The 14,496-nt window shown below is 41.3% G+C and overlaps 1 protein-coding gene across 4 annotated transcripts in view; it reads right to left on the reverse strand.

Moving 5' to 3' along the window:
- pdlim5b (PDZ and LIM domain 5b) overlaps window positions 1–13,626 on the reverse strand; it is a 32,999-nt gene extending 19,373 nt beyond the window's left edge. For all 4 annotated transcript variants that reach the window (XM_031855525.1, XM_031855524.1, XM_031855523.1 and 1 more), the window contains exons 1-3: window positions 13,547–13,626; window positions 9,406–9,511; window positions 264–415 (exon numbers count right to left, since the gene is read on the reverse strand). In XM_031855525.1, coding sequence (XP_031711385.1) covers window positions 264–415; window positions 9,406–9,504 — 251 coding nt within the window. In that variant the 5' untranslated portion in view covers window positions 9,505–9,511; window positions 13,547–13,626. The remainder of the gene's footprint in view (window positions 1–263; window positions 416–9,405; window positions 9,512–13,546) is intronic.
- Window positions 13,627–14,496: the final 870 nt, after the last annotated feature.

The following is a 14,496-nucleotide window of genomic DNA, read 5'->3' on the forward strand; positions in this document are numbered from 1 at the left end:
CATCTGGTTCAAATATTCAGAAGCACAAATAAACCAAACATGACATTCAAACAGATATTTTTGTTAGTCTGTTCAATAATAATAATGTGAAAAGTATCTTCAAATACATACTACACTAGGGAAACTCTTGGATCTTTAAACAGGCTTACAGTAAATACACACTGGTTGGCAAAATCAACAAAGCATGCATTCCATTGCTGAGTGAGGAAATCCATAGATAGAGAATGTGTGCTCATGCGTGCATGCATGTGTGCACCTGTTACCTCTGTAGATTAAGGCTGAGATTGCCCGTGCAGGCCTTAATCTTGTTTTGGGCCTCGAGGTGATTCATGCCATTTGTGGAAACGCCATTAATGGACAGAATGACGTCTCCAACACTCATATTGGCTCTGGCTGCTTTGCCTCCATCAGTCAGCTGCAATGAAACACAAAGACATCTTTGTTTAAAAGAAGCTCACCATTGACCTATTAGCACCAAACAAAGAGTATTCACAAGTGACAATACCAGTTCCAACACCAGTACTCTTAAAGTGACAAAGATACCAATAGAGTACTTCATTCGACACCTATCATATAGAAGCATTCAGTTGCGTATAAAGGCACCACCACCATATTTACTTTTCTCTGACACCACAGGCGTGTACAGCCATACTGTCTGACACTTTGGTGGCATCTCAGCCTGCTGTGCACCACACCACAGATTGGGTTGTAGCTGCTGTGGATGTGGGCCAATCACACGTCACATTAAACTGAATGTTTCTCATTGACACATATATGTATGTGCTGTATTCAGCACTTTGAAAGAGCACCACTGCTAATGATTGCGGCATCACGTGGTGTCGTTCTCCCAGATTTGCAGCTTTTACGATGTCAGAATAAATATTAGTTTTGGTAATCTTCAGATCTCCCCTTTAGATTTTGTAAGGGGGCCACACACCCACTGCTTTTGCTGGGTGTCTTAACGAAATTCAGAGACTTGAAGCCACGCAGGGTTTCCTTTGCAGTGTGCTTCATCTGTTATTGTGGTGTTGAAAGGTGCAGTTTGTTTGCTCTGAAGATGGTTTTCCTTTGGGAGCTTAATGTATTTGGCTCCGCCTCTTGTCCCAAGCCAGCCTCCCAATCAGTAAACTGTTTTCTTTGATCACACGCTCTTAGCCTTTGTATATTGAGTAAACTGTTATCTATGTATTGCAAACTCTATTAATGTATTATAAATTAAACAGAAACCTGAGTTTTAGGTATTTTTCAAAGCAAATGAAAGTGAGGAAAAGCTTAATACTTTTAATATGGGAAAAGTAAAAAGCTAAAAGTTAATACTTCGTAGTTTTGACTCCAACTGTGGAGGCAAGGGCTTAAAAGCTTAAATGTCGACAACTGTCTTTCTACCAGGGAGCAGCGTATGGTGAGATTAAGGTTTATCAGGTCTTCTATCCCTTTTCACCATGCTGAGACTTGCATTGCACACGCAGGAAGCAACTTATTAAAACCATGACGCTGGGGTGACTCTCTACCAGGTGTGGTGTTTGACCAGTGAGCGCACTCAAAAGCCTGTAACCTGCTGGAACAGAACTCTGTGTGCTTATTATATTATGCTGCTTTTGTTGGGGTCATATCTCTATGTCATCTCCCAGCAGTGTGAAGTGAACCTACTAAATACTTTAAATAAGGACATGGGGAGCACACTGGTGTACATGAGGTGGCAGCTCAGGTGAGATGAATGTGTTGAGAGACTGAAGAGTATATTGAAGAGGGCATGAAGCATGATGGCAGGACAGTGATTTCATCCGTCAACTCTTTCGAGTGTGTCATCAACGAGTCATTTCTATGAACCTATACAATTTAAATGCATCCAAAAGACCTTCCACTTTTCAGGCACACACATTTGTAAGTAGTTATTTATAAAGAGCCGGCCTTGAGTCAGGGAGACAAACTCAAGGTATTTCCTGTGTATTCAGGTTAGCTAACTCTAAAAAGACTTCCTCCTTCGCTTTAAAAAAAGAGCCAATGAGACGTAAAGAATGTGCCATTGTGTTAATAATGAATTGGGGGGGGGGGGGGGGAGCGGGCGGGAGAGAGGGGGAGAAAGAATGAGGAAGTGACAATGGCGGTGACCGCCACATTTTTTCTGGAGCCGTGCTTTCCTTGTGTCATTATCAAGTAGATCAGTAGCAGGAAGTGTAGAATGCATAGCTGAGGCTGATGTATGCATACCCACGTCCAGGAAACCTATAGTGCAGCCACATGCTAAGTGTTGCTCACAGAAGGGCAGGGTACTCACAACGCAGGCATGAGCGCAGCTTCAACTGACTCACTCACAGACTCAGAGACACACCTGCCACGTGAGTCCGTCCTGACTCATTTACTTTCAATAAAATAACTCATTACTCCTAAACGCAAGAGTGTAAGCACTCTTCAGAGATCACTGGCATTTGCTGCCTCTTCTAGTAGACAGCTCCAGAGGTCAATGGCATTAAATGAGCTGCTGGATTGACGAATGAACACGGAGTCTTCTCTCTCAATCTCCCCGTGTCTCCCTCTGTGTGTGCGTTTGTTAGAGAGGAAGAGAGAGAGAGAGTTCTCTCCTTGTAGGGATGTGAAAAAAGACAATACTATACAGCTCTATATATGGCAACTCCTCAAACACTATTTCCAGACACGAAGAGAGGAGAAGACTCCTGTAACATTCTCACGAAAAAATATGGTTTTATATGCGGTTAACAATGTTAAATGCTGTAGTCTGTGGTGAACAGAGAGCACTTTATAAATCCCAACTTCCTTCAGTCAAACACTGTCTTTCTCACATGGATACAAAGCAAATAGATGTTACAGTAGGAATGTCTGGCATCCACAGTCTATAAATATAAAACAAGAGAGGTCTGAAGCACTCGTGACGAAGAGAAGATAAGTAATGAACTGGAACTTTTGGATATTCTACTCCAGCTCTCTCAGGAGAGAAGAGGATGTTTCAGCAACAAATACTGTCCAAAAAAAAAAAGACGTCATCCAAGGCAGTTTCCCACGAGTCAAAAAGTTGAATTTAAAAAGTAAAAAGAAGAGGGACGTCTCCAATTGAATGACGTGTCTCTTCCAACTGCGCTTACATGAATGGGATTTCAGCCACATAATGGTGTGGCTGCTGTGCTGCTGTGGTCCTCTCCACGCTGCTGATTGTACTGCAGTGCAGTTACTGGTAATGACTGGTTCTTCCAAACAACACATGTTCCTCTGCTCCTATAAATGTAGCGTGAATACAGCATGTTGCTCAATACTTGGGAGATATATCTAAATGCTTAAGACAAATCCTCAGTGGATATTATATTACGAGCTAAACAGCCTCTTTTATTTATTGCTGGTAAAAAATGTCTTTCTGCAGGAATAGCGTATTCACATTAATAATTTTTAAGAGAGGAAGAGACATTTTAGAGGGATTTGGTACCAGACGTCACTATAAAAAGAGGAGCAGAAGCCTAAAAAACAGTCCATTGCTTCCATGTGTCTTCAATTCATCTATTGTACAGCCGTAATCAAAAACAGTTATAAAAGCTGAAAACAAAATTAGTTCGTCCCCAAAATCTGTTAAGATTTCGATGTTTACTCAGTAATCAACTTATCTGCAGTAAGGCAATAAATGAATAACTAAGAGACATTATTGGTGAAAAAAAGACAGAGATTCTGTTTGGAGAGAAATCAGCTTTGCTAAGTAGTTGATACGGCAGAATCTATGACCTACAGTGCCTCTCTAGAGATGGTCTCTGTTCAGTGTAGGCTGCTGCCAAACCTCCTATTATACTGGAATTCTTCAGATCAATGCTGTACTTTCAAACCGCTGATTTACGGTGTTTCGTTAAACATTTTAAATTCCACACAAACCTCTATATGGGAGAAGAAGCCAAACACACTTAAGGTAACATATATGAGATAACACTTCAGCACTACTGGGATACTAATCACCTTACATGCTGGTGCAACTTCCTGACTTCAGTGAAATGACTGAGTAAGGAAGAGGGCTGTGGTCATTTCCCTCTTGAGAAGTCATGTTACAGGAAGTGTCTTGTGGTGAAGGCTGAAGGCCTGTGAGAAGCATGTCATGTCTGTATAAGGTAGACTAAGATAGAGGACCTTATATGGAAAAGACTTGGGCCTAACATTAGGTCATCACAAACACACAAGGCTAAAGATTGACTCACGGAACTGGCAGGACTGTACATTCAACCTGTAAAGTTCATTAAAAAGAAAGAGTTTACGTTGCGGAATCTCTGGGATGAATCTGTGAAGAGAACATTGGAGAGTACAGCGCGCTGCAACCTGCTGGGGGCTAGCAGAAGCAAAAGCCATAAAGTACAGTTTATTGTCTTCTCTTTAACGCTTGCACACCTGCAACACCTTGCATGAACTATTCAAACAATAAAGAGGCGGAGAGATCAGAAGTGGAATACAGCAGTTGGGAGGCGACCAAACGGCAAGAGCTCCAAGCCAAACATCGCAATTAAGGGCACTTGAGCGGAGGTGGACCCGTGGTTGTCATGGTTTGATCCCAGTCTCTGACTGCATCAATCCGGCGGCTGAAAAACACGAGCTACGCACGAGCTCTTTGGTCAAATCGCCATGACAACGCAAACAAAACAACACAAAGCAGTACCAACCCCTCACTGAATACTCAATACTGAATGCTCTTTAGTCAGGTCAGAAGCAAACCCGGCTGACTAGCGCTGCCGAGGCAGATGATATGAAAAGGCCTTTAGTCGGTGTTGGGGCTTGAGCCAAGTGCAAGTGCTGGTTTCCACCTGCATCCGTGATTCATTCGACTCTCCTGTGGGGTTTAAATTGGGCTTTTTTTTTTTGGATTCAGCCAAACAGCACAATGATTTAAGTGGTGAAATGTTCTGGCTATATAATGTTTCAACTGGACTGACACAAAAAGACTACCACGCCATTATATGCTGAATATACAGTTCACCTGCTTTTTAAAAGCTGACAACACAGGTTCAACACAGGTACAATAACACAACACGTGCCCGATGGCACATGATGATTGTGCGACTGTGGTAAATGTTAAATGGATTGCATTCATGTTGCAATCCAGAGAGCCGTGCAAAGCACTTTACAATGCTTTATAAGATTGGATGCCTGTTGCTATGCATGAGTGACTATCACTGTCGGTGATGTCTTTAAATCAAACGGACTTTAAAACATAGTGACGATAGTGAAGAAGGATCATGTGCAGTGGCCCATACAGCATATGGGCTCATTCCTCTCACCTCTCAAACGGAGAGAAAGATTGTTGCTTAAAATACCTTTAAAATAGTGTGCGTAATCAAAATCAAAATGAAGAGACGGCTTGGTTATTCTTTATAGCTCTGCCATATAGCATTAGGGAGATTGAAAGCAGATGTCCTCAATACAACTCCAGACAGACACCAGGGAGATCATACTGGGATCAAACACAAACTTCAGATAACTGTTTTCTACTAAATATGTAACCTGAACACATCTTTATGACCCTGCATGAAATCATGGATTATTAAATATGCCTTGTGAAGCGTATACTCGCAAGGCTATGAAATACGGGATGAACTTCACTGGTTTCGATTGAATTTCAGTTTCCATGTAAAAAAGAAACTCCAGAGACTTTAATACAAGAGGCAGATAAAAAATACAGACAAACTATATGACAGCTATGCAGCACAGGCCACAAGTTATCTGTCTCAATAGTTTCCTGAAATGCCAGTGGAGTTTTTTCACTGTCTGGTTTTATTTCTTCTGGATCTGAGCTGAACCAAGTTACGTCTCTCTCTCAGGGGAGATTATTCTTTATCCAATGAGTTACACAACACACAAACTTCGTGCAGAGTTAACAGTAAATCAATGACAAAGAAACGGCCAGATTTCCTCTAATTGCAGCGATTCTATTTCTTTGCACCGTCGTAACATCTAAGACTCAACATTAACCCTTTCTTACTATTCAAATAACCTGACTGTGCAACCTATTCAGTCAAAGCACATCCAAATGGTGTCTTTTGGTTTGCATGTGGATGTAAATGCACAATAAGGTGTCAGAAACAATACAACATGGTTTTGAGCTGTTAAATGTTCCCAAACGAAATCCGGACTTGTTTGCGTAGAGAGTATTAAAGTGCAGTTTTGGTCAACCTTTTAAGTTTAGCACATGCTGGATGTACACAGCAACATAGTGAACGACTGGTGAGAAAGTAATATGTTTACAAATCAGATCAATCAGCGTAGTAGAGGGTGTTTCAAACTGAACAGCTGTCTCATTGGTTTCTCATTGGAAACCCACCAAGCACACCTCATGAAGGTTTTGGTTCACTTAGCTCTAATAATTAACTAAATTGACTATTATATATTATAATATATATAACATTATCATTTATTGAGCTAATAATATTTCCCAGCTAGCCAACGAGGGCCTCTATTGGATCCTCCTCTCTTAAAATGAATGCACAAAGAATACCTTTTAGCCCTGATGTTGATCGCGGTTGCCCAGATACACTTCATCACATTCCTCTTCTTTGAGAGTGAAAGTAGCCTCAACATATTAACACATAATGGGGGTGCTTGAAAAAGAACAAATCTGGAAGCCTAAAGCCCACTGCAAACACAGAGCTAAAATTAGTTCGTATAACGTTCACTCAAAGTATCGCATGCCACTAAAAACAACAATCCAAAGGACACAAAAGACGAGGAGGGGAAGTGAGGGGTCAACGGGGAAAAGGGGGGGGGGGGGACATTTTTCTGTGCTGAGCCCCAGCTGACCTTTTGTAACCAGTTATTCTTTAGGTTTAGTTGTGATGAACTATTCTTACATAATATATTGTTTTTAGAATAAGGGCCAAACTGTTTCTCAACTGAACTCAAATGACTGTGTGTTGTGCTTTGTCTTTTGACTAGACGTGTTCTGCTGTTTCATAAGCAATGTAAACATAACTGAAGTCTTTCCCGTGCGGAAACCTGTCAAGAAATGCCTAAAAAAGGAGCTGGAATAACCGCGGATGATGACGGAGAGAACATAACTGGGGACCTTCTTCATAAGTCATCCTTACAGTACACTAAATAAACAAAAGCTTTAATGTGAACGAATATTCTTTCCTGCAAAGTCGGTCTAATTAGCTTTGTGGGTCTCTAATGAACCTTAAAATAAGCAAATGATCGAAACAATTTCCTCGTCGCTCAGCTAATGAATGAACTGAAGTAATTGTTAAGCTGTTGGCAGATGTTTCCATATATGTACATTCTACTCACATACTCCTCCCTTTGTCAATACAATTTTTAACTTAGATTACAGATACAATCTATCACTTTTAAGGAAATGCATGTATGAAAATGTGTAGCTTTACTACAAAGAGCGCATGTCCAGGATGCGTTCTGTTGGCTGTGCCCTATGTGACATTGGGATTTGGGAGATAAATAGACAAAAGGGGGGCTTATTCCTGGCGCCGGGACAACAACAAGAAACCTAAGCTATTTATGGTGCCATTCACTGGTCATGCGCTGGGATGAAAATATCTCACAGGAATGACACTAACCAAGAACGCAATGGAGCGAAAAGCTGTGAGAGTCATGTTGTTTGGCTCAGCAGTACCGAGGCATGCTCCAGACCACTGATGACTCCACACAGGACTGCTGGTGGACGCAGGAGGTGTATTCAACGCGTTTGTGGAAAGAATTAATCAAAAACTACCACATTACATGAATGATTTTAACAGATTCAAGGCTTCGGCTTTTTGGACATTCTTCAAAACTCACCTGTCTTTCTTTTATTTTAATCTAGCAAAAACATAACATGTTGGCACATACTTACAAATATCACAATCAGGTGTCAGGTGACCATCTGCTTCTCATTTTTCAAGTGGGTTTTATGTAGTGTAGTAAGAATATTTCACCATATTAACTCAAAAACCATTGTCTTACCTGTTATGAAAATTAGTACATATTCAAGTCTAAATAGTAAAAATAATGTGGGAAATTTGGGTCTGCACTCTTGTATTTGCGGACCCTTAAGGATTCCTAGTGAAACTACATTGAGCTGCTAAAAGTGGAGGGGATTTTAAGCAGATGTTGGTCCTGTGTTTCTTTAACAGCCAATGCCAAAACTGAAAGGGCAACAGAGGCAAAATGGCCAATCTGATGCTGATTTTGTTTTCCTCTTCCTCTACGGAAATACTTGAAGGTTTTCTATTTAAATCTATTCTTACAGATAAAACTTGCTCCCACATCTAATCAGGTGATAAGGGCTGAGGTGCTTTATTTGCGTATTGTTTAGTGATATAACAACAAGATGTCTACTGACAGCTACATACCACAATGACAACATAACGTCCTTCATTCCGTTATTATCAAAGTGGCAATTCATAAAAATAGTCTGAGCAGCCATGCAGCCCTTTTTTATACTCTGCGGTTATGTTTGCTCTTGAGAAAAGTCACTTCACTCCATACGAAACACTCAAACGTCTGTAACTGATCCTGCCAACAACAAATAAACAGAGTCACTGACCTTGGTTATGACATGGAGATAACAATTACATAACAGGAAGCAGCATGACCTGCTGTTGTCGTCAAAGTACAGACTGCGCTAGTAGAAGACAAGCTGTCTTCTTTTAATCCTTTTTGACAAGAAGACATGTTAATATAATTGAGACACTTCCGATACCCTTGAGAAAGACTTGACAGACTAATAGTAAACTGCACTACAGACTTCTTGTAATTTGTGCAACAATCACAGTGTTTTGCACAGAAGGCCCTTACAGCTGGACCCGTCTCATAAACAGGCCTATCAGTGGGCCCTCCAGTCCAGCAGTCCTTCTCCCTGCTGAGGACTCAACAGGACCTGGTCAGCCAGTTCAATCCCAGTTTCAGTTTATGTGGCCCAAAGTCCAAATAGTTATTACAGAACCACTGTGGCTTTTTGGCCGTTTAGGGACAGGTTCTGATGTTCCAAAAGCTTCGCATCAGGACTAACGGCAGGGAGAAAGGCCCGGACACTCAGCACCATCCCTCATCTGAATGACCGAAATGACAGCAGCAGTCGTTAACAGCCATCAGCTTAATCCACCAAATGTATCCTGAATGACCGTCAGAGAACTTCAAGGGAGTTTTTGAAAATTGACGGATATTGTGGTTATGGTTCGGTTATGTAACACTATTATGACAATTAGTCCTAGCCTTTACGGGCGGTAGGTCATGAACGTGGGGGACTGAGTGACAGAGGCCATGAGCTGTTGGGAAAGGTGGCTAAATCCAGCAATGAGTGTCACACAGGAGATGGACGACACACACACTTTCATCACTGACTAGACGAATGGCATAGTGAGCATGGACAGCATTCCTCAGAGGTGACTGTCATGGAGTGAAGGCCACATAGGTGTTGTGTGTATGTGTTTCACTCACCCGTGAGATGGTGAGGGGCATACAGAAGTCCTTCCCTCCTTGCAGTCTGAAGCCCCAGGGGGCAGGGCCAGCCAGGGAGACACTGTAGCTGCTGCTCATGATTCACCTAGAGACAGAGGCGGAGATGTTTTTTACACAAGGAAGGAGAAGAAGAGAATAACAGGAAAACGAGGATGTAAACAAACAGCGTATCACGCTACATTTAAATGTTGTGCAACCAACAACTGGCATTTAGAAAAGATGACTGCATATTGTACCTAAACCCAAATAGGAGCATTCTTCTGATGAGATTAAAAGGTACGCCATTGTTTGTTGTCCACCACTGTGTGCTATGAAAACTATTAACGCGGTAAAGGATATTCATTATTTTCTTTTTTTCAATCCAATAACATTTCACCAGACCTGTTGGGGCTCCTGTCACAGTCACAAGCCATCTATTCAAGTACAACAGTCTATCAAGAGTCCTCTACTGAAGCTCATGGCTCTCTTTAGAGCAGGTCCCTGGCCCGATTCCATCTGCAATGAGGGTAATAGTGAGTCTGTAATATATCATATACAGTAGATAGTGGACAGGTACGCTGGACTTGCAAACAAAGACGTAAGACATAACCGTTAATGACATGTGCATTGCAGGATTTATAATGCAACAGGATGTCAAAGAGCTACACCTCAGAATGGATTAGTTCACTCGACCACGTTCATTTGAGAAAAAAAAAATGTAACGTAAAAGCATTCATCTCTTGTCACCAAACATTTTGGACTTTAAAAGAAAAAAACTTTTAGTAGTAACTAAGCATTGAATGCTGTTGATGCACATCCTCCAGCGAATCAGAAGTAAGCCACCGTATTAAGAAAAGAGAGAAGGAGAAGTCAGAGATATTTATAGCACGGAAGTACTGACTGTCCTTTGTTTACCTTTAAAGAATCAGATCAGCGTATCTGGACCTGCACTTTGGACCTTTGATCTCAGTGGCTTTTCACTGAACCCACTGCTTTTGAAAAATAAAAAGGTACCCAGACTGAGCACACCTACATTAAAAAAGAATCTGATTTCATGGAGATACTGTACACCATACTAACACACAGTGAAGCATTTAAAAAAAATCAGGCATTGGGAGGCAAAGACACAGTTTTTCTGGTTTTCCTCTTCCAAGTAAGACGTGGTGTAGTGAATCGTCCCGTATCTGTACCATCATTAACACTCATTCCTGGAGTTGAGAAATCAGGATTAGGAGATTGAAACCTTGATATAGAATATCTCCTAAATTCTGTTAGAACCCCCTGTTAATCCCTAACAGAGTGAGCGTTGGCCTTTCCCTCAGGCAGCGGTGGTGCTGCTGGGGCAAAGGCCAGACACACCCTGGATGGCCGGAGACTTGACAGAGCTCAGCTGCCGTCTCGTTAGAGAGCAGGTCTGCTCTGCATTTCAACATCTTAATGGCTAAATGCATCATCAGCCACCACATTACCTCATGGATGGATACAAATACCATATCCCGATTATACATGCGTGCATTCAAATCAAAAGGACAGTTCCAGCAAAGAAAGACGATTTGGTGCGGAGCAATATTTCATGCACTATTGAGTTTCACTGGTCTAAACCCTGCCTGTCATGCATTCCTTTTCTATTGAAAGATTGAAGCTGCGAGCTATTTACTGGAAGCGAGACTGGGGTTAAGTACAGTCACATGTTAAGATTTAGTATAATATTACATTTATTAGTTTAATGATTGAGGAAATTGGTATATCAGGCTGTGTACTGTGGAGAGAAACTGAGAACCTGGGAAAGCTGAGACTCGTAGTTGTGATGTAATGAACTAAAGGTGTTTCTGTTGAACAAGAAGACAGTAGAGGGACTGGTGGTGAACAGAGGGGTGTGATTTGGTGCTGAACTTACGACTTTTAAACTGCAATGCAAATGACAGACATTTGAGAAATCTGCTCTTTCATTTCTGGCTTTGGTAAACAGGATGTTACTTCATCAGTACGATCAATGGCTGAAAGAACACGTGTGCATGTGACTTATTAAATTAAGCAATTAAATGTGTCAATGCCTGCCTTGACAAAAGGGGGCACAAGAAAAAAAAACATACTTTCCTGAATAATAATAATGCCTTGTCATCTCAGAGCAATTTCATTTTGCGGTTGTAAGTCATGCTGCCGTCACAAATTCCCTCAGGGACACAGCACCACCTGCTCTAGCCCGTCACCTGGTTAACTGTACCAGACACACGTCAAACCAGAGGGTCGGCCCGCACACTGTTTCTCCATCACGCCTGGAGGGGAACAGGCTCTTTAAAGAAGCCATCAATGGAGCCACCAAAAAAGGGTGTGTGGGGAGATAGAAATAAAATCACGTGTGAAAGCGTTAGGAACACCTGGAAATCGCAAAGCACAGAGCTCTACTATTTATACAAAACTCTTTCACAATCGAACTAAACACAAACACACACGAGCACACGGGCAGAATACAGGTATATAATAAGAAAGCAACCAATTTAAGACAGCTGTCCCCTTCTTCAAGGTGACTAAGGTGTATTCAAAGATCTTTGAGACAAAAGTCACGGCTTGACGACATGCTCCCGTTGTTTAAAACAACCCTCTGTCAGTATTAGATTTCACATCTCAGTCTACAGAAAGGTTGATGGTGAAATCTGGATCAGGCTCAAGTCATATCAGAAGCATTTCTTTTTCCTAATATGGTAAGAACAAACATTAGGTCTCATGCTCAAACTTGTTTTCGCAATCCCCAATCATATCATGCATAGACATGAGCAGACACACCTTTCAGTGCACAAGCATTTTATCAGCAGTAATCACTTCAACACTTCCGCTAGTTCAGACATAATTCAGGGTTACGTTCCACTCGGGCCTTATCTTTCAAGCTCCTGTCATAACGGCAGATTATTGTACTTAATATTTCAGCAGGTTCACACCAAAAGCAAGATTAAAACACAACACTTTCACAATGGGATCAAAGTTATCTACTGTCAGACATTTATGCATTTTTTGTGGATGTTATTTGAACTTGCTTGATCAAATTAGCAGGTAGATTATCCAAATAGTGTCTTTAAACATTAAAACTCACGGCAAAAAAGCTTTCTTAACTGAAGAAGATCAAACAAGGATCGACAGGGTCGAATGTATAAGTGCCATTCACTAGCCTGACCTCAATGCTCTTTGCGCTGCATGTGTCAGAATACAGCTGTGTTTCCTTCAGGTATGCCTTCAGTTATATTGGGAAGCGCCTGTTGTCTGTTGAGAGTTTCAGACGTCATGCTCATTTCACAATTCTTACATGAGACAATGTTGCCTGGTGACATTGCAGGACATGTTGACTCACAGAGTGGAGTATGCTTTAATAAGAGTGTGTAGGCCCACTGTACCTCACCAGTACGCTGTCGATGACATCTATTACATTATTATGTGTCAATATCAAAGTTATATTCCATATGAATGAATAGCAATGTACACTTTTTGTTATACTACACGAAAAAAACTTAAGAAAACTGTTGACAGCAAAATGTATTCAATGTCTTTGGCTTATGTATCAGAGGGACACTTTTTGTACACTGGCTGATTACACGTTTGTTCTAACAGGTGACCCATTCTTACATTCAGTGTCTACTTTTCAAATGCCTACTTTTTATTTATTGAATTGTTTCACCTCAGTGTGCAAGTCAAGACCATATATACCTTCTAGGAGTAGTTATCTAACATAAGCTTCAGTTGTTGTCATCCTGGGACAAAGTGATTAATACCCAGGTCCTCTTCAGTCGTGTGTTTACTTTTAGGGACATTTCTTAGAGTGTGTAAAATCCCGCATGGTTCTCACGGAACCGGGATCTTATTAATGTGCCTTTGGTTGCCTCAGAGGGTGTGACATAAAACACATGTCAGACATTATTAGTGCGCAAATCTGATATACTTTTATCCCACTTGTTGCTTGTCTGTAAAACAAACGTAGGAGCAGTATAACAACTCCTTTACGTGTTGTGGAGTTTGTTGTAAATATTTCGATGCACACACTGTTACGGTATTTTAATTACAACTTTGTAACGGGCGCATGTAGCAGTAAGATAAATAAAATGGAGACTTAACCTGTCTCGTTATTTAAAAAGGTCTTGTCAGATAAACTCACCTTGCGTTGTGAAGCCGCGGGTCCGGTGTGCAGAGAGAAGCGTGACTGTAGTCCGTCTGTTCTCAGTTTAGAAGTCAAACTGGACAGAGCGGAACTGAAACTTCCGCATAAAAGCCAGCCCCATCTGGCTGCTGGTAGGAGGGTTCACAGCGGCGCGTGTGTGTGTGTGTGTGTGTGTGTGTGTGTGTGTGTGTGTGCGTGTGAGTGTGTTTACGTGTATGTGTGTGTGTGTGGTTGTCGATTTAAGGCAACGCAGCAGCAGGCATGGGCATGTCAGACTGGGACAGAACAGGTGAGTTTTAGTTGAGCGATCACTGAACGTGTCCTTTCGTTGTGGGGATAAAGCTCAGCATGATACTCGGTCACATATGCAAAAATGACTAAATCTATAAAGCTATATAGCTATAATTGACTTGACAGATTTCCTCATAAATTATTTGTATCCACGTGTTCTCTCCAAGATTTCACTGTGCGCTTTCCCTTTGCATTTTGTGTGCTCCCATTTCTCTGTAAAACGTTTTGCAACATTGTTGGGTGTATCATTGTCATTTGTTTATTGCTTTTCCATTCTACAGCTACTGTGACAGCAGGTTTCGAGCTTTACTCAGATTTTAGTGGCACAGTGTTTGCATGCTCTCTAGTGGTCAGCAAAGATAGTACATGCTTCACATTCAAATCCTGTGGATTTAACCACTGGGCGTCATGGCCGGAGGCTAAGTAGTGTAGACTATTACTTATCCTTGTCTCCTCCGCAAGCTCATACCTAAATATGTGTCACTCATCTTGTTGTCTTGTTTCTCTATTAACCAAGACATATCTTCTAGCCTGAGGCGGAGGTTTTCATGAAGCCAACTCAAGCCAATGAAAATAATAGAAAAATCTGTGACTGAAAATTGTGAGTTCTGACCAATATAAAAACAAGGTTTTACAAAGTAAGATTAGATTACATT

The sequence above is a fragment of the Anarrhichthys ocellatus genome, unplaced genomic scaffold (genome assembly GCF_004355925.1).
Source record: "Anarrhichthys ocellatus isolate YVR2014 unplaced genomic scaffold, GSC_Weel_1.0 scaffold16, whole genome shotgun sequence".
Taxonomy (NCBI): Eukaryota; Metazoa; Chordata; class Actinopteri; order Perciformes; family Anarhichadidae; genus Anarrhichthys; species Anarrhichthys ocellatus.